The sequence below is a fragment of the Larus michahellis genome, chromosome 13 (assembly GCF_964199755.1).
Source record: "Larus michahellis chromosome 13, bLarMic1.1, whole genome shotgun sequence".
Taxonomy (NCBI): Eukaryota; Metazoa; Chordata; class Aves; order Charadriiformes; family Laridae; genus Larus; species Larus michahellis.
The window spans coordinates 15,113,473-15,138,039 of NC_133908.1; the positions used below are offsets into that span (position 1 = coordinate 15,113,473).

A 24,567-nucleotide genomic window follows, 5' to 3' on the forward strand; every position below is an offset into this window, starting at 1 on the left:
AGAGACGTCTCTGGTTCTCTGAAATAAAATTTCCCCCTTCCTTCGAGTTCCCAGGCCCCTATTCCTCCTTCTGTGACAGAAGAGGGATTTGTAATGACGGCAAACATTTCTACATAACAAACTGAAAATGAGAACATTTTTTTTAGTCTTGAAACACTCTCTCCTTTATGCCAAAAGATCAAAGAAGTTGTGCACTTCAGCTCACAGGTTGTATTGCCCTGTGATTCAAGACCAGCGTAGGTGAGGTCAGTGTACGCCAGCTCTGACATTTCCAAGTAACTGGAGTTCTCCCATCTGATCTGCCGCCTCCTGTGCAGGGGGTGCCCACACACCTAACCCCACCAGCTGGCCTTTTTCCACTTGCACCTCACCATATCTTTTAGGTATCCCTGCATGTTCTGGCCACATGCGGGAGTGGCAATGCATGTGCTCCGCCACCAGCTCGCTCTCAGCCACAAAGCACTGGAAGAATGAGGACTATCCAAGAGAAAAGAAGTTTGTGACGGATACCTCTCAAAGATTGCTGCCAGCCACTGGAGAACAAATGCCCCTCTCCAAGGGCTTCTCAGAGGAGGACGTGGGAGAGACTTGTTACAGAGAATGCAATCCCCTGTACGCTGCCGGTTTGCACGAGTGGCAATTGCTGCAGTTCCCTGTGGAACAGCTTTCTTGGAGTCCACTGAAAACAGCAGCCGCAGCCATTTACCAGTAAAACCACATGCAAATGATGTCATCATGTAAAAGAAGGTGGCTGGCACTCTTTCTGACAGGGATAAAAAAGTAGGTTCTTCTCTTTGGAGAGTACATAAATACATAACAAGAAAGCAAGGCCACCTGGGGAAAGTAACGGGAGAGCACTAGAGGTGGGGTGTTTGCAAGGGAGCCCGGGACCGGTCTCAGTGGGAAGCAAAGGCTGCCTCCAGCGGGGAGCCCAGATCTGCAGGGCTGCAGAAGGGCACAGGCAGGTATACGCTACGGGTAGCGTGTGTCAATCCACAGCACGAACGTGAGTATTGACACAAAATGTTCCAGCCTGTACCTGATATGTATTTGCATATTAAGTATTCAATACAAAAATGTTCAAGGTCAGGCTTTTAGACAAGTCCTCTCTTGTTTTTGCAGTGCTGAACTGACCTCTTCCCACACCTGCTGTTCTAGCAGCACGTCTCTGAAAGGAACAGGACTCTCTCGCGTCTCTGCGACACAGTGGCAGTATATTAGTATACGACAGGAAAAGCGAAGACGTCCACGCCAGCTGCCTACTGATTTACACTGATGTCTCACCAGGCTGCAGGCAATCATAAGAGCAGGACTAAGCTGATGCAGCTGCCTCTAGAACCTTTGCTGTGGGGCTGCACCATCCATGCCTTCAAATACAGAGAATCAGCTGCTTCAGACACATGCCAGGAAAGGTCCCTTCCAACAGCATTAACGCCAGGAAGACTGCAGGGATTTACATGGTTCAGGATCACCTTTCTCAGCAGATCAAAGATTTGGATGGAGGGCAGAGACCGCAGGCCAGTAAGAGCCTGCTGTGACATGACCGAGAGTTTGGTTTCTGTGTTCTGTCAACACGGCCAGAGGCTGCATTTACACAACTGGGAAACCGGCGTCAATGGAAACTTCTGAGACCACAGAAAGTCACATTCTGTTTAGTTTCATCTGGTCACCAACACTTCCCCTAAGCACAAAGGCACCTTTCACATGGGGGCAGAGGGAGGATTTAAATCAGCAAATGGCAACTGGCATCAGTATGGGGGAAAACGTATCATACCTTCAGCACTTGGTTCTTCCACAGCGGAGGGATGGGACTGGGAGATCCTTGAAGCTCCTTCCAACCCTACGTGTCCTTTTGCTGCTGACAAGAAGACAGACAGCGAACAAATATAGACGCTCCCACCACCTGCTAGGAAGAGGAAAAGCAAGTTCCAATCATCATTTGTAACAGGAACACTACATTTTGCCACAAAAAGAGGAGGAAGTTCTCAATGAGCCCTCACTTCCACAGGGGAAGCTGAGGATGGCTGCCGTACGTAAGTCGTACTTCGGCACAGAATGCAGATTTACACTTGGCTTCTTTGCTTCGCAGGAGCAGGCGAGAGGAGCAGACCAGCAAGCAGGCGGGTGGCTGGACCAGCGCCTTGTGCTAGCAAATCCTTTCCCAACACCACCCTAGACCAAGAGACTAAAGTACTGAGAGAACTCATGCTTTAATAGACACTGAAATCACAAAGAAAGAAGGCCAAATGCCTTAGCAATTTCAATAAAAATATGAAAATCTTTTTACATGGTAAATTTCATAATATAAAAAGTTTAATGCTGTCTGGAAACAGAGTTTTAATTTACAAAGAAAGTCCATATAGGCCAAACATGGCTAACACTGCATACAAGGAGAGCAAGTGCTAAAGGGCTGCTGCTTGGAAGAGTCTTTGCTGACAGTCCTCTCCGAGTTACCATCTTCAACGCTCTTTTGAAGGAGTTCTGCAACTGAGGGGCCAAGTTTTCCAACACACACTTGCAGCCTTTCTGGACAGCACGGCAATGCAATGAACCCGAAACTGCTCAAACCCATTATTACCACCCAGCCTGAAACTACCAGTGTTTCTTAACAGATTCAGGGCTATTTCTGTGCGCCTGGATCTGTTCTGCAACTTGAGAGAGATGTTCACAGAACGAGTTTGACCTAATGAAAGGAAACATGGCCTAGAGTGATATACGTGAGTGTAGCATCCCTTCAATGCTTTTTCCTTGTTTAAGTAAGGTATGATTAAAAAGAAGGAAAATCAGTACCAGGCCAGAGTACAGGCTAGCCAACAAAATCAAATTAAACTGGATTTTGATGAGAGAGATTGTTTACTGTTCCCATTTAGTTGGAGCTAAAGACAGTCAATAAAAAATCTGTAACCTCACACAGTAAAACATACAGGGCAAAACCAAACTAAAATACATTCTATGGCCTTGGGGAATGGTTGCATGTGGCAGGTTTAATGTGAAAGTGGATAATACCTAATTCTTATTGCTCACTGTATCAAGCAGTGTTGTCACTTGTACCATGCACAAATACAACAACGACAAATGCATTTAAACTCCACAGAAGGAATTCTAATATCAAACGGAGAACATGTTATTTTCATTTCCTGAATTTCTCCACATATTGGGCAAACCTGATAAAACTCTTTTTTTTTTTTTTTTTTTCTCTCCTCACAAAGGGGTTGTTTCTCATTCAGGGGGTGGAGGAGTGAGGCACAAGGTGTGTGAAGTGTCTCCCAGCCATGAGCAAGCATGCATCTTCATGGCTCTCGTTAAGCCAATGGAAGTGCCCTGTGTCAAGTCGAGGGAAACACATTTCCCAAAGGACTTCTTCTAGTGACACCTTCCTTTATACAACACCAATTTCCCAAATACTGAACTTCCTCTACATCTGAACCCTTCCCCGTTTCTAATGCTCCCCCCTCCCTCAAAAAAAACCAACTGAAGAATCACCACCACCCCCCGCCCCGATTCAGCTCTTTCTGAAAACTTCAAGCCAGTACAAAACCCACTGGCAGCATGAAAATGGGTTGCACCAAAATGGCAATAGAGAATATTTCTACAGATTAAAAAGAGCCTTTAGTTATGGAAGTAAACTACAAGTAAAGAGGCTTATTTCTGGCATGTTATGCAGCACTACAGGGAGTATTTGCTGTTGCTATAAACAAAAAGCTGCCCACTTCCATCCTGGCTGTTCCTGGGATGTCGTTTTAAAACAGTTATGCTGGTTAGAAACAGATTAGGTCACATGAAGTCTCTCAGCAGGCTTGTGACCACAGCAAGCTGCATGATCAGCAATCTCACCGTCTAGATGACGGGCAGACGCTGTACTGACTCATTTTGGCCCACTATTCTAATTTTTCCTGCCAAATGATGAGAAGATGATATCTAGCACCAAACCATCACAGAAAGATGTAATGTACAGACAAGTAACTTGCATCATATGAGTTGAACAGATTTACTCAACTGTTTTGCTACATTGCATAATACGAGTAGAGAGTAACTACTCTTTTTGTCTTTCTGCACTGAAACTTGTGATCGTCCATCTCTTGTTAGCTGACTGTAACAACACAGCCCTATATTCTTTGCCTTTAGTGTTTGTGTTGATTTCTTGCAATGGCAAAAAAGAAAACATTCTCCAGAACCCAGTGGATTCTAGAATATGCTCAAAACAAGCATTTGATATATGCACCACGAGTACGCTGAGCCCAAGTAATTTTATATTCCGGTATCAGAACTGAATCCTCTGTCCTGCTCTCATGCTTTTCCTCCAAGATCCCTAAGAAAATCACAAATGATCAGATCCATATTTCGAGAAGAGCATCTAGACACCATTAAGTGCAACAATTATCTGCATCAGCAACGTGCCCCTAATACGTTTACAGAGCTGACTGCACTCACCATTCAGGTAGTCAGTTGCAAGACTGGAAGTTGACTTAAGATCCAGCTAAAACTCAGGGCCTAATTAATTAAGCCTCACAACACCTCTGTGAGGTAGGTAGGTAAGTATTACTATCCCCATGTAGATAGAAAGGGAAGACGAGGCACGGAGAGGTGAAGTGATTAGCCTTCAGTCACCCAGTGAATTTTGGGAGTGCAGAATAGAAACCAAAAGCCTTGGCGATCCAGTGCTCCGACTTCATAGCACACGGCCTGGGCAATACTTTGCTCGGATCCAAGTGTGCGCTGTGGCTGAGTTAATGCTACCACACGCCCACAGTTTTCAGTGCACGTCAATTATCATTTTGGATTCTGATTACATCACTGCATTCAACAGCCGCTTAAAGGAAGTATCTCCAACTTGATCCATAACACCTAACCACCACCTAGCCTAGGAAAGCTTGCGTTACACGTCACCCCTGGGGTGCTCTTGGTTCTCCACAGATCAGAGGGCACACATTTCTGCGTACGGCCGCTCCGCTTGCTGCCTCGCATACGTGCTCTGACTGCACTGACATCCGCTTACACTGGTCTACTCGCTCCAAAAGAAACTCGCTTCCACAGCAGGGGAAAGGTCTGCAGACCCGCCCATCATGAGCTATGTGGAACCAATTAGCGGGATTGCTCAGGTGATTTCCAAACCGCATACGTGATGTCCCAGTCCTGCCTACTGTGGAACTGTACAATAATGTTCTGAGCTTCAGTGTCTGTAACCCTTTTCTGTGCGCCCTTGGCAGACAGAAAACATCCGTGCTGCCCAAATGCTTGACAAGATGAAAATTTCACCATCATAACGCTGTGTGCCAGAAAGATCAGAGCACCCAATAAAACCAGAACCTGTCTCTCTGACACACGCTCTCTACCTCACGCTGAGGTTCACCTTCCGTGTTATGCCCCAAACATTCTTTTTGAGCAGACGAACCAGCAAAATATCACCTGGAAGTTTTCCCTCCAGAAAAGAGTTACCTGAGATGCAGGTTTTAGGGCACCTCTGTCCTCTTGTCTTTGTTTCACCAGCCTCTAAATGATGCAAGAGAACTGCAGTATCATGCTGCTATGGAGTTTATTGCCAGCAATTTCTTGTGTTTGGCTAACTTGGCAGAAATATCTAGAGGTATGTTATCTTGTCCTCTCTGTCAGCCTTTGAAAGAAATCAAATAAAAGGCTTGTACGTCTCCAAGCAGAAACTCGTGCATACTTTCTTTGTGGTATACATGAAAGTTCTGCCTCCTCTCGCTTCCCTCTCCAATCCCTGATATGTATAATTTCTGTATAAAAAGCCAGCTGTAAAACCTCCTGTTAGGTTAAGAAATACAAGTACGTGACTCAAAAGCTAGTGTTTTATGAACAGACAACTAGATTCATTGGACCTGTTGCTGCAAATACCGAACGCTACATAGAACCTTTTATCAAGCGAGTCTGGCCAAGGTCCTGATAAGGGAAACTAAAACCCATCTGTGTAAGGCCCGTGTTCCTACGCAGTGACAGCCAGGGCCGATCTGTCACACTCCTGTGCATTGCCAACTGTGGGTATGACCACGGCTTCTTAGATAATGGTTCTGTATTGATAAAGGCAAGTGGGCAGAAGCAAATACTTTAACAAGACCGTAAGTCATCGGCTGGTACTCAAGACATTTCAACATTTGGAGGAAGGAAAAAATCTTCCTGGTGACAAAAATTTATAACCGTTTCCAGATGGCAGCCTCAAGGAGCGTGTGGCTCCTGGAGTGCTAGTGGAAGGTGGAGAATGAGCAGATGTCACTGCATTTGTAGTTTCAGGGCGCCTGTGTCCGTTCGGAGGGTTCTTTTGTGGAGAAGCAAGGTGTTGCTCAATAGACAGGTCCTTTAGTTCCAGCTTATCTGCACTTTCTTCTTTGCTGTGCCGTGGAGATAAATTGAGCAAGCTGAGGACATCTTTCTTAGAAGTCATTGTTCCAGGAGCTCCTCGGAGAATCTTTATCGGGCCAGTGGAGTGATGGGGCGTGCTTTGCCAGAACATCTTTAAGTTGTGAATTGCTTGCACTTTTTCATCGATGGCAGCCATTTTTAATTTGTCTATGTCTGGGGCATCAGCTGGACTTGAGCGAGCAGAACCAGCGGAGGAATAAGAAAGCGCGGGAGATGGAGTGCTGCCACCAGGAGACTGATGCCCTGAGCTTGGAGAGATATTTCTGGGTGATTTAGAAATATGAGCACTGTAGGGAGAGCTGGGGTACTTGAGCTTAAAGTGAGGCTGCTCCGTTAAGGACCCATGTGAATCACAGCTTGGAGACGGCTGCCCGCTGTAGTGGCCTGGGCCATCTTTGTTTGACATCTCCGATGTCGTAGGGCTATTATAGCCGGAACTCACTTTCTGAAGGGATGAACTCCTTGTTGGAGGCTTTGGTTTAATTGCAAGAGGTGAAGACTGATTCTTCTGGCTAGAGCTAACGGGCCGACTGAACGCACTGGTCTCTGAAGATCTGAATGCAGACACACCTGCCGGGGTGGAAGCCCCATCGTCTGAATTGTTGCTCTTGCTTATTTGGCTGCTGCTTCTCTGAAGACGTTCAACAGCAATGAGGTGACTCTGAGTTTCCTCCAGAATTTTTTGGGCCAGCTCTTGCGGATCAAGCTTTGGATTACTGTCCTCCTGGGATTTGACAGTGCTGTCAGTCTCAGTGCTAGACTGGTCAGATTCCCCAGTATCAGAACTTGCAAGTTTCCCAACTTTTTGGAAAGGTGAATTTGGACTGGGAATAAGAGTCATTTTAACAGGAGAATTTGGGGTGCTTATGCTCCCTTTGGAGTTGACAGACTCTTTAATGCCTCCAGCCTGACCACTTTTGGGCTGTTTGTGATCAGGGGAAAATGTTGGTTTTATGTTTTCTTGGTAACTGGCCAAAGGCTCGTTGCTGATGATAGAAAAACCTTCATACTCTTCCTCATCTTTGCTGGCTACAGTGCTGGTTTGTGGTGACAACTGGCTCTGTACTGCAGACCTGTGCGGGTAGACGTTCTTGGGCCTCTCATAGTCCTGGCGTCCCCTGTGTACCACGCCATCTGGCATGTTCTCTGGCTTGGAAACAAAACTCATGGAAGAAGCAATGGAGCTCAGGCTATACACCGAAATGGCATCTGATGCAATGCTGTCTGGACAAGTAGGAGAGAATGGAGGGTTTTGATACTGGGGTACAGGGTTGGAAATAGACTGAGCAGAAGCCAGTGACTCTAGCGATGAGGAACTGTCCAGGCTAAGACGCTTAGGCAGCTCTGTAGAATCTAAAAAAGAAAAAGAATATGTAGAAACAGGCCCCTGGATACACAGTAAAATCAATCAAAACCAGATAACGTTCTACCACAATTAAGAGGAAATGCTACAAAACATGCACTCAGACTCTGTGCTACTTTGAAATACCTGACTGCTACTTAGGTGAGTAAAAAAATGTGCACAGCCCAGGAAATGCACAGGCAGGAACCTCAGTCCGGTTATCCTAGATGAAACTTGTCAATTCATTATTATTTTATATCTCAAAACCAAGAGTGAGTTACACACCCTCCAGCTGCTGGACTCTACTCCCAGCTTTGGCCTCAGCCAAGTCTTAAGTGTTTGTTTCCCGTATAAAAATAACATTTGCTGCACCTGTTGTATGATGTATGGTCTGTATGACATGTGTGTGATGAGGTATGTATGATCTCTGCAAGAGTGTGACATTTTAATAGAAGCCATTCTAATCAAACCATCAGATGATATAGGAGCAAAAACTACTGTAAGCAGCTTTACCAAAAAGTGCCAGCAAGGACTGCAGAGCAAAGTGCATGGTCCTCCTATTAGCTTGTTTCCCAGTTTTCAGAATCACCTCCTCCTGGCCAACTTCGCAAAGGTCAAAACCTGTAGTGGAATATGGAGCAGAAAGTCACACCTCAGAAAGATCCAATGTCTTAAACAAGTGTGATCTCATTTATAACACAAATAGAACAAAGAGATATGAAATCCTGCAGTATCCCGGAACGATGACTCCTCACCTACAACGTACAGTTTGTTGGTTTGTTTTTATTACTATTTAGCACGCCTCCTCTGGGTGTTGGGAGCTTTATAGTGCTGGACTGTGAGCACATACACATGAACAAACCACTCCTGTCCAAACTGACAGACAAAATGCACTAGTCAGTACTTCTTTAGTTGTGAATTATTTGGAATTGTCTGGGAATGATACACTAAGCACACCTCAGGGGACAGTGTCCCACATACCCCTACCATTCATCATTAATCCCAAGTTTTCTCACAGAAATGGGCCTGAAGAAGAGCACAGACCTTGGAATTTGGCAAATGAAGGCTGGGCTGCAGGAGGCATGACTGTGTTTGAGAAACGACACCTGGCTTTTATGAGCTCCTTAAGCTGTCTTCTTGGATGTTTCTTTTTGCAGCATTGCCTCTTCCCTTCAACATCCTTTTACTAACTCTAAGCAAAGTCCAAGCTGGAATAAAATCTGGTTTGATATTTAGTTTTCAGCTCTCTTTTCTGCAGAACGTAGACCCTGGTACATACTATCACCCTGGTACGTCCTGCCCTTGCCCAGCACACAGCTTTCCCTGCCAAAGGAATGACTGGTTCACTTTACAGGTAGAAGGCCAGAAGCAAACACAAAAGTATTATGAACAAGAGGGGAACAGGATCCTGAAATAAAAACTGGGGTTAAACCAACCTGATGGCATGAAGCTGCTGTCAACCCCAAAACCCATGTTTTGCTCACTCAGGTTATGTTTTGGTGCATGACAGAAAAAAATACACCTTACCACTGGCCAACTGGTGAGCGAAAAACCTCTGTGATGTGAACTGGCAAAGACGTACTGAGCAGTCAGGGATCACATCCAGAGACGCACAGACAGACAGACAGATCTAAAGCACCCAGACAAACAAAGCTAAGGCTGGGAGTCTCACTGCTACTTCAAGACACCATATGAGACACTCGCAATACTTTTAGAAAGACAGTGGAAATAAGTGTTTTCCTACCTAGAGCTGCCAGAAACTCATGACAGCCAGGCAGCCTCCAGAGCTGGACACTGATGGAAACCTGGATTGGTGCAGAAGAGAAATCTTGCTCCTTCTCGCCTGCCTGAAGTTGAACCAGGACCTGATGCAGCTGAAGATAACACCACAAACAATTAGCCACTCCTTACAAATCCCATCACTGCTTTTCTGACAGTCACAGCTGAGGAAATGCATTACAAACATCCCTTTCCCCCTACACCCATATACCCAGCTGCTGCTCCTGAACAGAACAGTGAGATGAAAAGGTCTGGGCACAGGGACAGTTCAGGGACAGCAACGATGGACAAACTTGAACAGAGGCAAAGGCAGGGGCAGAACAGGGGTGAGGGTTGGGGAGTGTGGCCAGTGGAAACTGAGCAAGAAGGAAGCACAGCAGGAAAATCTGTGAAGTGAAAGAAAAGGCAAGAGCTACTCTGGGGCTGCTCACAGAAATATACTAAAGCCCATTCCATGACTGAGCCATACTCCTCACGCAAATCCCAAGAAACTCATTCTCAGCATTTAACTGGGCAGAACAAGTCATATGAAACCATGGAAGACTTTCCTAATAATTCCATGGGGTCCAGGAAAGAAGTTTCCCAACTGTGCCCAAGGGACAGGAGTAGCAAAGTAGCGAAAAAAAGTGTTTATGAAGATCTGACACAAATTAAGGTGCCAGGATCCCATGTAATTCCAAAACACAGCCACAGCAGGAAGGATGGAAAGTCGTTATTCAGGGACCAGCTAACCTCAGGACCACCCATCTCTCGCAACCCACAAAAGCTCACACCGTCTTTTTTCCACAGTAGCACTATGGAGCAAATTCCAGGCCTGAAAGCGGCTTGAAGACACTACTCTGCAGCGCAGGGCAATGGGTCTGCACTGACCAAGGCATTTTAGCCTGCACAGCAGTGTCGTTCCCCAGTGCGTGTTAATACTCACCATTCCCACCATATTTTTAACAGCCTTCGGGCAGCAGATTACAAGAAGGGAAAAGAGAGGAGAAAAGAAAGAAAGGACACAGGTTATTCTGTGTTACAAAATGCCTGTGACAGGGAACCCTGCGGTGACACATCCACATGCAAAGCAGCATCCTGACTGCAAGATGCTCTGTCCAGAGAAAGACGGGAGCAATGGAAATGGCTCGAGGAGTCCAACAGCGTGGGAACAGGCAGCTGGAATCTGGGAGTGCCCAGCTCATTACACTCAACTCAGACGCTTAGCAGGCAGATACTCAGGCCAACCCACATTCTGGCAGAAGGCTGAACATAAAACAAGCCCTTCTCTTGTTTTCTCTGGGATACATTATTGGCACTTAATGCGCTCAGCAACCCCTAACTTTTCCTTGTCGTGCCGTAGCACTGAAGTTCTCTTTTTTGTGGTTCCTGCCTTCTGTTTTGCACTAAAAATAAGTGTTTTCTATCCAGAGCAAAAGAGCAGGCTCCCTGCCTTGCTGCTTCACCAATGCCAAGAGTGCTTGCTCCCTTATGACACCTATCACCCACATGGGAAAGACAGTAAGCAACACCCGCTGACTGAACTGTCAGTCATTACGCTCCAATTTTGAACAAAGTCTTCTCTCCTTTGGGACAGGCAGAGCCTGCGCTGCTCACCAACTGAACTGCTGAGAGGAAGGAGGGGGATAAAAGCAAGTAACCGCAGAGGAAGGGAGAGCTAAGTTGAAAAACCCCAACGTGTAACTGGGTAGACTCTTGTGCAAAAGGAAATTCTGCCTGGGGTTTGGGCTACAGAAGAACATTTGCAAAAACAATGCAACACCCCTGCCAAGATTTATTGCATGGGGCAGCCGAGGAAATGGTGAGTGCATCTTTTGTTAGTTGTGTACAGCCATCTGCATGTTTTTCCTTGGGTGATTTAATTATCTGAGGCAAGAAGACAATCGTGAAGTAATCCCATGGACACTGTAACACATTCCGATCTATCGGAATGTTGTCTTCTGCTCATCACATCCCTCCTACTCTGGGCCTCCCTCTGGTGGCAATGAGGAAAAAATAACCCTGCTATTCAACCACAGAAGTCTCAGGCAGTGACAAAAGAGCCAAGGCAAGAAAGCAAAATGCCACAAAGGACAAGCCGGTAGAAATACCTCATGTGCTACTGTAGATCATAACAAGAAACACTTTCCTTGAAGGATATTCAGTCTAATGGATTGACAAAGCAGGCTTCTTAGCGGGCAAGGGCAAAGCTGGGGCTGTTGTTTTGCATTTTGTGCAGAGACTCAACATGACAGAATGAAGGGAAACCTTCTGAAGCTGCACGGAGATAATCCCAGTTACCCACCACAGTAATTCCCTAAAACTTTTGCACGGGGAAAGGTGAAAAGAGAGTTATACGCCCATTCACTATGTGCAGTGTGTTCATTTACTAAAGCAGGCAAATGATCACAGTAAACCTCATCAGAGGAGCAACCAGGACAGCAAGAAACGTGTAATGGAAAGCCAGCCAGGCTGGTGGCACAGAGACAGGTTAGGTTATGCCAGGCATGCTAGAAAGGCTGGGGAGAGGGGGGAATGTGAAGGAGACTGGGGGAAAACGGGGGAAGTCCCATAGCCACAGGTGGCACTGTCTTTCTCTTAGAAGACCGTGAATCCTTTCAGCAGAGCTACGAGCACGCCCACCAGAGAAGCACAGGCTCAGTAAGTTTTCTGACAGACCTAGCATTGTCCAAAGTCAGCTATACGTTGGGACTTTGGTAACTACAGTGGACAAAGACCAGCCCTAGACAGGATGGCCAAATAGCAATTACTGGTTCTGACGCTAATTTCCCATATTTTGCTTCCCCCTCACTGCAGTAGGTATCCATGTTTTCATTTCTGTCACTGAACGGGAGACCCAAGGCCATGCAGCCCAGTAACATATCTGCATTTTTCTCTTCTGGACACAGACTTTCATTCACACAAACACGGAAGTTTAGCATTTCAACCCTGAAGTATCCCAGCAAGCTCTGGGTTGATAAACCAGGGCTGGCCTGGGAAGAACCATTTGGAAACTGGTACTGGAGGGAAACCTCCCCACTCACCCTGTTGATAAGCTGTTCTCCTGTTTCTGAAGCTGTGATAAGTTTACAAAGTGCCTGAAGTGCAGGGTTAGGCAAACCTGAAAAACATCAGCAGAAACAGGGATTGTTCAGTATCTGTTTCTTGACCGCTAGAAATGCAACAACCCGAAAAGAACATAAACTCGGCTAGTTCCTAAAACCTCTCCCCTACATCACTGAACAGTTCTGGAAGCAGCAGCAATTTCCAGAAAACAACAGGTTTTCCCACTTTGCATCTGATTATGTATTTTCTGTCTGAGAGCTGGGAGAATGGAATAGTCACATCACGCTTCTCGGCTACTGGACTCAGTAGTAAATGATTCCCATCTATGACAAAATCTTGGGTAAACGTTTACTCGTAGAACCTCTGTCCTGTTAAATACTTTTATTTCATTGGTGTAAAACATCACCATTTCACAGGCTTGCATCAAAGAAAGGCAGGGCAAGGCAGATGGATGAGGACAGAGCCGATAGCCGGCCTGCTTCTTACCCAGGAGGGACTGTATGGTGGTGCTGCACTGCTGCAGCCGGTCGCCGGGGTCCGCAGTTGGGAAGAACACTGCTGCCGGGAGGCCGCTGGCTGGAGGGTCCAGTCGAAAGCCTACCGCAGTGAGCAGCGCCTGCCAGCCTGGAATGCCACCGACTTTATTCTCCACGCTTTGTTGGGAGGTATACATGGAGTTGTGCTGCCCATTCTGGATTCGCTGCAATGATTTCTCCACCTTTGGGGAAAATAGAGCATTAGTTTATTTTAGAAGAGATTTTTACTAATCGCCTCTTTTTACACAGCGAAGAGTCAGGAACGGCAGGTTGAGAGACAGCAAACCCGATGTTGAACCTGGCTTGTCTTACACAGAAGGATGTTAGTGCCCTTGAAAACAGGGGGTCCAGTAACTCAGCGCTCACAGCTGTAAAATCACTGTGATGAGTGTCAACATTCTCTGGGATCCGGAGAAAGTAATGCCACAGGACACTAAGTACCAGTTTGATTGTGATTGTTTCCTATAAGCCTGGCAGCTACATTTCTCCCCAAAAGGTGACTCACGTTCAGGTTCCAGTCTCTTGCGTACACTGCTCATTACCAGGCAAGAGTCTGCAGCTATACAGTAAACAGTAAAGAGAGATGTGTGTCCACAAAACCCAGCAACTGGGATGACTAGGAATATTCACACATTTTCATCATCCTATGGATATTCCACATTCCTGTGGGACGACAGAAGACACATTGGAAAGAAAAGTATTAAAAGTCATGAGAGATTATTCTAGCCATCTGGCAGTTTGGCTTCAGCCCTGCTGCTCCCCACAACAGGCTGCTGGCACATATGGGGACAAAAGAGCCTCTTATCTTCCAAGTATGCAGAGAGGCAGCAGTCACCACGCTCTGCATCTCCGTGACTGCAATGTTCATAGCTATTTTCTTGTACAAACAATTAACCCCAATAAAGCAGAGACCCAATTCAACAGCTAATGGAAACCAGATGGGTCTGGGGAGGATTTTGTCACAACACAATGCAAGACTTCGCTCACTTTACCTCTTTTTGCTCCTGACACTTTATCAGGTGTCCCAGTCTTTTCGCAAGAGACTACCTTACGGTAAGGGAGAAGGGTTGAAGGTTTATATTCACATCAGGGTGTTTCTCTTCCCGTTCATCATTTACAGATGCATACCCACAGGTAACATTGTCTCACCACTACATGGTCTGCAGTACCCCCCCTGTGGTGTGGTAGTCTTTCCTTTCTCTTACCAGATGTAGCAGGACACGCAGGGCATCTCGTGCCCTTTCAGGGTGCTGCAGGATCTCAGTCAGGGCCTGGCCTACCAGTGAAGAAGGGCTATTCAGCTTCATATCACTCCCAATAAGCATGAAACCTAGAGGATGCAGAATAAGAGACGCTCAACCTCCCTTTGTTACAGAAAATGTTCAAAACAGAAGCAGATATCCTCTGCCCTCCAGGACTAATGGAATGATGGCTTACTGTGCCCTGCAGAGTGATATTCTTTTCCCAGAGCAGCTACCCACTCCCTGTCGAGTCCCATAGACTGAACTTCCAGAAAGCTTCTAGATGCTTCTTACTGTCGTCCTCTATTAAATCAATAGTGTTTTCCTGTTCAAGCAAGCGGAAAAACACTGTATTGCAGCTAAAGTTGTCCTAGCACACTCCATGTCTCCCCTTTACCGCAGTGGAAATCAATAGATGCTAAGCAGTGCTTGCAGAAACAGAACTCGGAAAACCGAGAGCTTTCCCTGTCTCGGTCAGAAACCTCTCTTGGCTTATGCACATCTAAATGCTAGGTTCTCCAAATGGCAACAGAAGGAGCTCTGCCTTCCCCTTCTCACCCACTGCAGCGAGGTACGCGGCTGTCCGTCCTCACTCTGGCGCTCTATCTGAGACTCACCATTAAGTGCCCAAGGTGAAAGCCAGGGATTGTGTGTAAGGAACTTGCTTAACTACCCCAGAAGGGGCAGTACTAAGACAGCCTCAGCAGCTGGAAGCCTCTCCTTGATGCCAAGCACCCATGTCGACGCTCATTCTGTTTTGCCTAGGAAGCGGTCGCTTTTTTTTTTTCTCTCAATGCTCTTTCCTTTGAGACAGAAAAATCTTGGAAGGAAAATAAAACAGAAACTGAACTGTGAACTGTAACCTAAACTCAGCTCCCATCTGGTATTGTCTGAATCATGTCCTAACGCTGGACTCAACAAGCCTGAAATCACTCTGTCAGACTAACTCCAAGTTCTCTAAAATACAAGCTCTAGCGAGTTTCCTCCTCCTCCGGCTACAGGTTACATCAGAGCCATACTCACAACAGCTTCCTGATAGAAGAAACATGGCACTGCTGCCTGTGCAAAAATATCCATCTGGGGAATGCGTGCAGCTTTCAAAAACCAGGACTTGTGCCAGGAAAAAAAATGCAGGTTATTTGTATATATCCCTGTAACAACATTGTTAACTCCAAGACTTTGTCTTTCTGAATCTCAACTCATTTATCTAATTGAGAGGGAACAAGCACCAGCACTCCACCCCAGAGCTTACGCTGCTGAGAAATTGCCAGTTGAAGCAAGGGAAACCTTTCTCCTAAAAGGACCAAAGGAGTCAGCCCCACAAGGGTTATGTCACAGAAACCATAGCCACTGGTTGCTGCTGCAACTTCCAGAAGTACTACTCTTGCCTCCTTATTAGAGTTTCACTAAATTCTCAGTGAGAAGGTTCTGTACGTTTGCTCCAGCTAACTGCACCTCAAGTCCACAGGAGACTTGATCCTATAGATTTCAAACGCAGGAACTGAGTAATTCGATTTCTTACCAGTCATGAAACCATTGTGATATCACAGACTTCACCTCACAACTGCCTTAAATTCTACCAAATTCATAACCCGCTTACTGTACACAGTGAAATACCCATGTTTTCCATGACACTGACATGTAACTGCTCTCATCTGAATCTGGCTCTGAAACACGGGGGCTGACTTCTGGGAGAGCACAGGGCACATGCTACTCCCAACTACCTGCTAGCACTGCTCCTTGCTTAACCCAAACAACTTGGCATAACAGCGCTTCCTAGAAACCCTGCCTTGTTTGTCGAAAAGCAGGTTCTTCCTACCTGCCCAGTTGGACGGATGGGAGAACTGCTTGCTGCTCTGTACAGTTTTCATCGCTTCTCCAAGGGCTGCACTGGCTTTCATCCCATTTAAGAGGGAGGAATAGAAGGCGTGCACAAACATTTTGGAAGCAGCCACAGGAACAGGCCAAAGTGACACCAGGACACACTGAGCCCCAGCGGCCAGGAATGCTCTTGTCAAGCCAATGACTCCATCAGCAGTGACTTTGCTGTTGGATTCTTGGTAAGAGCCAAGAACCACTAATTTGACAGGAAGCCGCAGATCCAGGACATCAGCTGCTGTAAGCAGAAACTCCTGAAGAGGAGGGCAGTCTGAGATGCTCTCCACATCACTGGCATCATCCTGCATCCGAAGGGATTCTGGGATTGTGTAGGGGTTCCCAAAAGAACTCTTGCTGCTGGCTGGATTGCTGTCAGTGTTGGGCGTCAGGACCAAAGCAGCCAGTTTCCAGGAGACATGGGTTGCAAAATGGACACATTCTGCCTGAGTGAGGGCACTCATGACCCTCTCTTTTGTTGCTGCACTGCCAACTAAGGGCTGGCAGCCAAGTAACTCAGACACCATATATGCTTCCTCTTCTGCAGAGGGCATAGGTCCCCATAGCCACCTGTCCATAACTGCTGAAGGGAGCTTGGGATTTCCTACGACAGCTGCCATTGAGGTAGAACTGGAGTAAGCAGGAGTATTCTTCCTCGCATGGGACTACAAACAGAAAGAGAAAGAGAAAATGCGGTTCAAAGATCTGTTTGTTATGGTGCTAGTAATAAAATATCCTCTCTCTGGCTCTAAACACAAGTCTGGTTGTCATAATTACAAAAACATCATTGTGTTTCTTTAGTTTCTTCCATTTAACTATTCCAAGGAACATTTCCCCTTGAGTCCAGTCAGGACTTCTAGCCCCATGTCTTGGATGAACAGATAGACAAGAACAGAAAACAACAGACTTAGCCCAGGCCCCTTTGAGGGCTGTAGAAGAGCTAAAAGCACGAAGAAGATCCCACCTTCTGGGAAGACCACTTGTAATCACTCGCTAAGTGGTTTCTCGTGCCTGTATTTCAAGGATCAGTGTCACCGCTGCCAGCGACATGGTGCTGCATGTAACTGGTTACTGGGGCCTGATACTGCACAGAAAAGCCCAGTCCCCACACCAGGAATGCTGACAAGGTTCAGAGCCTTTTGCTGTTCAAGTGACTGCGTTTAACACAGTGCAAGCCAAGGCAGGCAGCAGAGCACCGCTCAGCAAGGGCAGCTGGGACTCAGGGCATTCTCCCTGGAGACCTGGGCCTTAGCCGTGCTGATGCCAAACATCAGCATGAAGATACTTCTGCAGGATTTGCCTGTGATATTTGCTTTACCTTATAGTTTCAGTGTCACGAGGCATTAGTGGCCTTCTCCACACAGAAAACTAAAATGTAAGGTAAATATACCAGGAACGTGACCGGACAGTCAGCTTGCCAAGGAAGCTCAAGCATTGATCACAAACACCTGCATTTCTGCGGTCTGCCATGTAGTTCCACATCCCAGGACAGTCCCCTTAAAATGAGGATATTCAAACGATCCGTTCCCCTTGTCCTTCTTGGCATGCCTGGGGCTGTGATTTTGTGCTGCAGGAACATCATCAGAATCTACTTCACAGCTGTGGTGCTCAACGTGCTCATCAGAACTGTGATTGCCTCAGGAAGGTGGTACCTTTGTGCTTTCTATTTTTGTGTCTGGCATAATAGGACAGAGCTGCTGCCATTTTAGTACGTATAGGAACCTGCACCTGGCAGCAGAGGTTTTATAAGAGTCAGGTTGTATAAGGCGATGTCTGACCTTGGAGCTGGGATTCAGCGACTGGATGGATGGCACCGCGATGAGGCTGAAGCGCTCATAGAGGTACTCGTTGGAGGAACTGCCCTTCAGGAGAGCAAAAGGAATGAGGTACAGTTCTCCCTCCAGAACCAGTATCAGCTGGCGGTGGCGGCCAACAGGCCCACTGGAATGCATCAAACCCTGAAAGGAAAAGAGAGAGAATCAGTTCGGCCCTTGCACTCCATCAGTGCCCCAGCCTGCGCTTTCCAAGCATCAGGCTCTAGTCTGACCCCACGTCAGGTCTGGAATATCCACATCAGAATTGTGCTCTGAGCGAAGACGGATGCAGTGACAGGCGAACGCACGCTGTCATTGAACAGATCTACACAGCTGGACTGTAGCTCACCTGTGCACAAACAACCCATTTGAGACGAACGAGCCTTGAGCGCACTGACACACCGCACAGACCCTGGCCGTCACAGCCAGCCTCAGCCAAGCACGGTGTAGCCCAGCATCACCACAGTGCAGTTACAATCTTTGCTAAACTCAGCCACCCATGTCTCATCAACATTATTATCACCTTATCCTTTGAAAGAGAATATTCTTCCTGAGACTGAATTTCAAAATAGCAATTTCCTATAAAAGGGCAAACAGCCTACAGACAGATTGTGTCTATGACCTGCTCTTCGAGGCACTTGACGTTGTAATCAACCCAGAGTCACAAATAGGTCTAAGCAGCAAGTATCCGATGGATGGAGAAGTGAGGCAGAGAGATTAATAAACAGGGAACACCCAGCTGGGCCCCAAAAGTGGCAACTGCTCCTGGTCCCATATAACTGTGGGAATTTCATTCTTATTTATCTAGTGTATCGTAAAAATAGTTATCACCCCAGGAAAAAGTAACTTCAAAGCACTGAAAACTGCTCCAACTTAAACACTTGCAGCACCTAAAAAAAATAATGTCTAAAGGACACTCATGCAAAACGGCAGTGAATTTCTAAGCAGTTCTCCACCTTTAAGCTACAGTAGCAGCCATAGCTTGGCCAAGCAAATAAAGATTTGAAGATGAAACTTTTAGCACAAGCTTGGATGAGAGCAAGTCCTCAACTTGACAGTTTTGGAGATAACCAGTTCAACTACTGTTGTTCTACTTCTGTCTAGACTGCTCGACGTTCCCAAAGGCAAGCTAACTTTGCAGTGTTCACTGCAGGACGGAGACAAGGATCTAGTGTACAGGACTAGACCCTTGTCTCTAGATTCTCAATTCTTTTGAGAATTTTCATTTTGAGCCATTTTAATTGTCACCAGATGTAGCAAACATTTGTTTTGACAGGAGAAAAAACAGCTACTCGGGCTGCTCAGCAAATGAAGACAAAACTGCTTGACCCCGTTCCAAGCGGATTTCCGAACTAGCTTCCAGTCCCTCCAAACATTACCTTTTCCTGATGCAAATTCTGGGGCTTCAACAGAACAGCAGCAAAGGAAATACATACTTCAAACACAAGGCTTACCTTTAATAACTAACAACCACCAAAACCTCTCAGGTGCTATCTATCTAGATACGTTCTCCTGGGAAGAAATAACATCCACGTTCTACCTCTCTTCTGTTAATTATCAAACATTACTCCCTTTGACAGCCCGGCTTTAGAGCGCGCTTATTTCAGTTGAGTCCCCATTTAAGAGGGGAGAGAAGAATCTTCCTTCTTCCACTGCCAACTGTGAACTACTACTAGGAAATGTCTAATGGAAACAGACTTTTGAAACAAGAAGTAAGAAGAAAAATTCAGAAAATTCTGAAGTGCAGAATGCTGGCTAATCAGAGAGTGCAATAGAAAAGAAAGGGATATTGTGCATTTTGAGGATGAACATCGCTACTTGTAAAAAGTTTTATATTTTGAGCTCAGACAAATGCACTCTGGTCCTAACACACAATTCTACCGCTCCACCTGGCTCAGGGTCTGTCTGGAGCAGACTTCCAGACTGCGCTGTGATGCACTGACAGCTGACCATTAATTTGAGATACACCAAGCCCATCTCACTAGCAATCAAAGAATAACAGCAATTTGCAGCCCGTCTCAAGCTTTAGTTCTCAGGCAGCAGCAAAGATGAATGAACGTTACTGAAGAAAGAGAAAAATCAGTTCAGTGGTCTCCTCCAAAGGGAGTCTGGAGCGAGTCAGAAATACCAAAAACCAGGTCAGCTGTGAGGGAGAACGTCAAACACTAGAAAGTTAGAGAGAGACAGCGAGGTGCTTTTAAAGGCTTCTTGCCATTTGAAGTAGGAACAAAACTGCTGAAGGACAATTTTCATTTAAAAGGAGTTAAAAATACTTGCTGACCTCTTGCTGTTTCTCTTGTCCTCCTCACAGCTCTGGTGCTCACCCTGCCCCACCAACGGCAGACGGAGATGCTGGGCGGTCGCTGACACGCAGCGGCCTCGGGAGCCTTCCTGCGAACCGCCTCCACTCCGTCCTGACCCGCTGTTTACAACCCTGGCAGCCTCCGGGGAGCCTCCCCAGCACCCACTGCCTGGGGCGACGCAGCACCGTGCTCTGCAGCTGAACGTACCAGCCTCCGCTCAGCCGTGCCTCCTTCTGCAGAGCCCGAGCTGACAAGCAGCAGCTTCCCACCAGGGCAGTTGCTGCTTTCCAGAAATGTTTTTGGGTTTGTTTATTTGTTTTTTTAATACATATTCCATTTTACTGCTCCAGGACCTTAGCTGTTAGCAACACAATCAGAGCATCTGAGCCATAGTGACATGTGCCTAGCAGAATTTTTAATTTGTATGTAAAACCCCTAGAGTTTAATATTGTTTTCCCCTCACGATGGCTGGATGTGCATTACAGAAACAGAAATAAAACCATGAGGATCGTTTGCGCTTCATATGTCTCCAAGAATTAATTTTAGTGTGAATTCTAACAACGAAGAATCTCTTTCAGTGAGGAAAAGGAGAAAAGCATGAACTGTGAAGCACAGGAAAGCGTGCTCTACTTCACAGCTACAATATTGGCGACACTGGCAATTTGTTGTGAAGGTGGAAAAGCCGCCGGTCCGTCACTCGCAGGAAGCATGGCTGTGCGGAGTTAGGCTGCTGACAGCTACAGGCTTGGATGGGTCCCTCACTTGCAGCTGGTGTCACTACAATTGGAAGTTTCTGTTATAATGCAACTGCCAAGCTACACACAAGACCTGAACTGCACCTCCTCAGAAAGTGGCTAAAAAGGACCCTGTATGTGCTAATTCTGTGCTCTCTGAAAGTCCTGCCAAAACCTACAGTACCTTACTGGAGCCAGCGCTGGGCATCAGACACTCAAACCTGCCAAGTAGTGCCCAACCACAGTGTGCCCTCACCGGGAAGGAGAATCAAGCTCCTGGGGTTTCCCATGAGGATTTCCTCAGGGCTTGTCTTACCTATTTACACTAGTTGTAGGCAGGTGTTAAACTCCCAGGTGAAGCTTTCTCAAGAACATTGTAGAAAATGACAGAGAAAACCCGTAAGCAGGGCTGACCTCCTCCTCCTGCAAAGAGGATGCACGTGCTGCCTCTGGAGCAGAAGGCACTGCTCTCCAAGATTCACGGTGTGTCCGCGGGACGGCAGGCTGACAGGGCTAACAAAGGTCCAGGATCACAAAGGTTATGCCTCCGCCATGGAGGTGACTTCAGCAGACGAGATTAAAGTGTCCAAACAGCCTTTAAAGTAACCCAAGGTAGACCTGGTTTTCCCTCTCACATGACAGAATAACGACATTTTGATCTGTTTGTTCAGCTGGAGAAAAGACTAATTTTTGATGAAGTGAACCTCTTCTAGCTAGAGATACTGTGCGACAGAGACAGTACTTTTTTATTTATCCCGCCATTGCTCCATAAGACTGGAGCCACAGGGGCTGGCCAGGGCTGCCGCAGGACACCGTACCACGCAGCTTCCCTTTGCTCCTGCACTCACCCTGTGACCCACCAGCATGGGAACCGCGGGGGCCTGCACCCTCCAGCCCCGGCGCTGGCACATCCATCCCGGTGCAGCATCCCCAGGCGCACCGTGGGGCCCTGCATGGGCCGAGCGCTGGGACACCAGCAGTGAACCAAGGGGGCCGCTCAGCCCCTGACCAGCCCCAGCAGCAGCTCCCACCAGGAGCTGATGCCAGGAGCACGTCCATCTCCTTGCAAAAGCACCAACCCCTGGGATGGAGAAAGAGCAAGGCACAGCTTGTCCAGCTGCAGCTGGTTGCCAGTGCGGCACTGTGCGGCAGTGGGAGGCTGCTGAGTTTGCCAATTAGTATTAGTGACTTAAGGCTACACTTCCTGCTTAGGTTCATCAAAAGCAGCTGACTGGAAGTGGTATCAACAGCAACATCCCTTGTTTCCACCTCCCGACACACCCAGTCTCACCATCTGGGAAGACCAAGTGAAAACCACCATGCTTCAGGTACAATCCCCAAGCTGCCTATTCTTGCTTTCCCACACTGACAGGGGATTTTGGTAAGTCAATCTCCACATTTGTCCGCGCCAAAGGCTTACTCCTTCCATAGGTCCTATCAGTAAGTCGTAGAGCGCGCGGAGTGGGGGTTTGGTGAAGGATGTCTGCCTCCTCGGAAGAGATGATGTTCCGTCCTTAACAGGAGACATGGTACTGCTGAACAGACTGGTCATGCTCTGACAGCTCCTGTGGGCAAAAGGCAAGTGGGAGGTTAGTTGCAGAAGTCCGAGGTCCACTACAGGTTGCCCTGACTTCATAACACTGATGATGAGCCAGTCCCTGTCCATCCAGAGGACTCTGTTCTGTAAGATGCTTCATGGCAGGGCTTTATTCTCCCATTCTGCTTCACACCACAATGAACATTAATGGCAGGGTGAACATATTACCTTGCTATAGAGTTTCTCTACAAACTCGAGTGCTTAAAGTGCTGTTCACGTTTTCATTGCATACCTATGCATAGTGGTTGTGTGCAGGCAAACATGAGACCCATTAACAATTGACTACAACCACAGGAAGACTTCCACTCGGGTTCTGCACCAACTAATCTAGCATGGTACCAAAGGGAAATACGACAACAGGCAAACAACAAGACATGAAGATTATGCCTGCGCTTGCTGCCACTCCTCTCAATGGCTCCATAAAGTCAGATGCAAGAGCTGACCTGGAGCCCATTTCTGACATCCCCACAGACAGAGCTCTGCATGTGCTCTCCTGGCATCACCAGCCACCAAACACCGTCACTCTGAGAAGACTGAGATGGCATGGCTACAACAAGTTATTGCCCTGTTGAGGAAATGATGTTGCCCCATTCTGGTCTCGCTATTCCAGCAGCTGTGCTCCCCAGAAAGGTTATCCTTGGCTTGGTGCCACGAACAACCGTTTTATGTGAAAAGGAAAAATTTCCAGAAAGTTTTAACAGGTGGGCCTTAAAGAAAAGGCGGGGAGGGAAATAAGACATTGAACAGCAATGGTAGTGCAAGGTCTGAAGTGTAACCAGAATCACCGCGGGGGCTGTCCAGTAATGAACACAACAATCTCAAGCATAAAAGGCCACCCATGAGGCAACACATGCCCTGTTGTCCTCAAGGTGCCAAACGCATTCAATGGAGGGTTCCATGAAATCCCAGTCTGGATCACGCTCTGATGCTGCTGCGCAGAGAAAGCCTCCCTCCAGCCCTGGTCTCTGTGAAGCACAGCACTGTTTTGCCTCTCAGACACCTTCCACTGCTATGTGCCTTTGCCAATTTACACAACAGGAAAGCAGCTATAGTTTCCTGATTCACGACCAAACTCACATGCTTTGTCATGACACTAGTCTGCAACGTCCTTTTTTTAAAGACTATTTACTCAGAAGAAATGCCTTGTCTCTTTTTCTTATTTTCACCTCTTGCCTGGATCAATTCTTGGCTATCAACACAGAAAAGAAGTAAAACCAGAAAGTATTTGCACATCAGGGAAATCAAAAGAAAACTCAGCATCCAACAGATAGGTTAATCAATAAGATATATTTATAGTTGATTGCGTATTTGCTATAGGCATATATAGTTGTATGTATGCATATATATGCCTACAGCAGATATACACACACACGTAGGCACACTGTCTCCGGCACATATAGGCACAGTGGCTCTTCACACTACCAGATCAAGCCAACACGCAAGAAAAGACAAGGAGAGCAAAAACACTGCACTTGAGTGCACTCCTACCAGTGCCACCCCCCAGGCCTGAGACATACCCCTGACCTTTTCTGACACATACCACAGACTCAGAAAATTTCTTTCTCCCCTCTCTTTCTCTGCTCAGTTGCTGCCATCAGTCTCCAGACCCAGCTCACATCATGTCTAAAACCTATTCTCTAAAGAAAAAACGATGCTACCACCCATGCTCCCCACTAACAAGGGATTTACATCCTACGGGCCAGCAGGAATAATTTAAGGATGCAAACAGAAGCCTGGTGTCCACTGGATCCCTCTGCCAAGCTTCACTGCAGCAGCTGACTGTGCCAAGGCCGCTTTGCAGTGCTCGTTTGTTTCCATACTTTATGTATGGAAACACAGATTTTAAAATCAGATCAGGAAATAAAAACTGTGCTTTCCCAATGTCACGCATTTCTAGTGCCCTGAACCCTGTGGTCAGAGCAC

The 24,567-nt window shown here is 46.8% G+C and overlaps 1 protein-coding gene across 3 annotated transcripts in view; it reads right to left on the bottom strand.

Moving 5' to 3' along the window:
• Positions 1 to 2,191: 2,191 nt before the first annotated feature.
• Positions 2,192 to 24,567, bottom strand: part of TTC28 (tetratricopeptide repeat domain 28) — a 173,289-nt gene continuing 150,913 nt past the window's right edge. For 2 of the 3 annotated variants that reach the window (XM_074607073.1, XM_074607075.1), the window contains 10 exons: positions 22,468 to 22,612; positions 17,975 to 18,154; positions 16,141 to 16,861; positions 14,286 to 14,410; positions 13,031 to 13,262; positions 12,523 to 12,599; positions 10,425 to 10,448; positions 9,465 to 9,594; positions 8,234 to 8,341; positions 2,192 to 7,731 (listed from right to left, as the gene is read on the bottom strand). In XM_074607073.1, coding sequence (XP_074463174.1) covers positions 6,107 to 7,731; positions 8,234 to 8,341; positions 9,465 to 9,594; positions 10,425 to 10,448; positions 12,523 to 12,599; positions 13,031 to 13,262; positions 14,286 to 14,410; positions 16,141 to 16,861; positions 17,975 to 18,154; positions 22,468 to 22,612 — 3,367 coding nt within the window. In that variant the 3' untranslated portion in view covers positions 2,192 to 6,106. The remainder of the gene's footprint in view (positions 7,732 to 8,233; positions 8,342 to 9,464; positions 9,595 to 10,424; positions 10,449 to 12,522; positions 12,600 to 13,030; positions 13,263 to 14,285; positions 14,411 to 16,140; positions 16,862 to 17,974; positions 18,155 to 22,467; positions 22,613 to 24,567) is intronic. The other variant, XM_074607074.1, reaches the window with a different exon arrangement.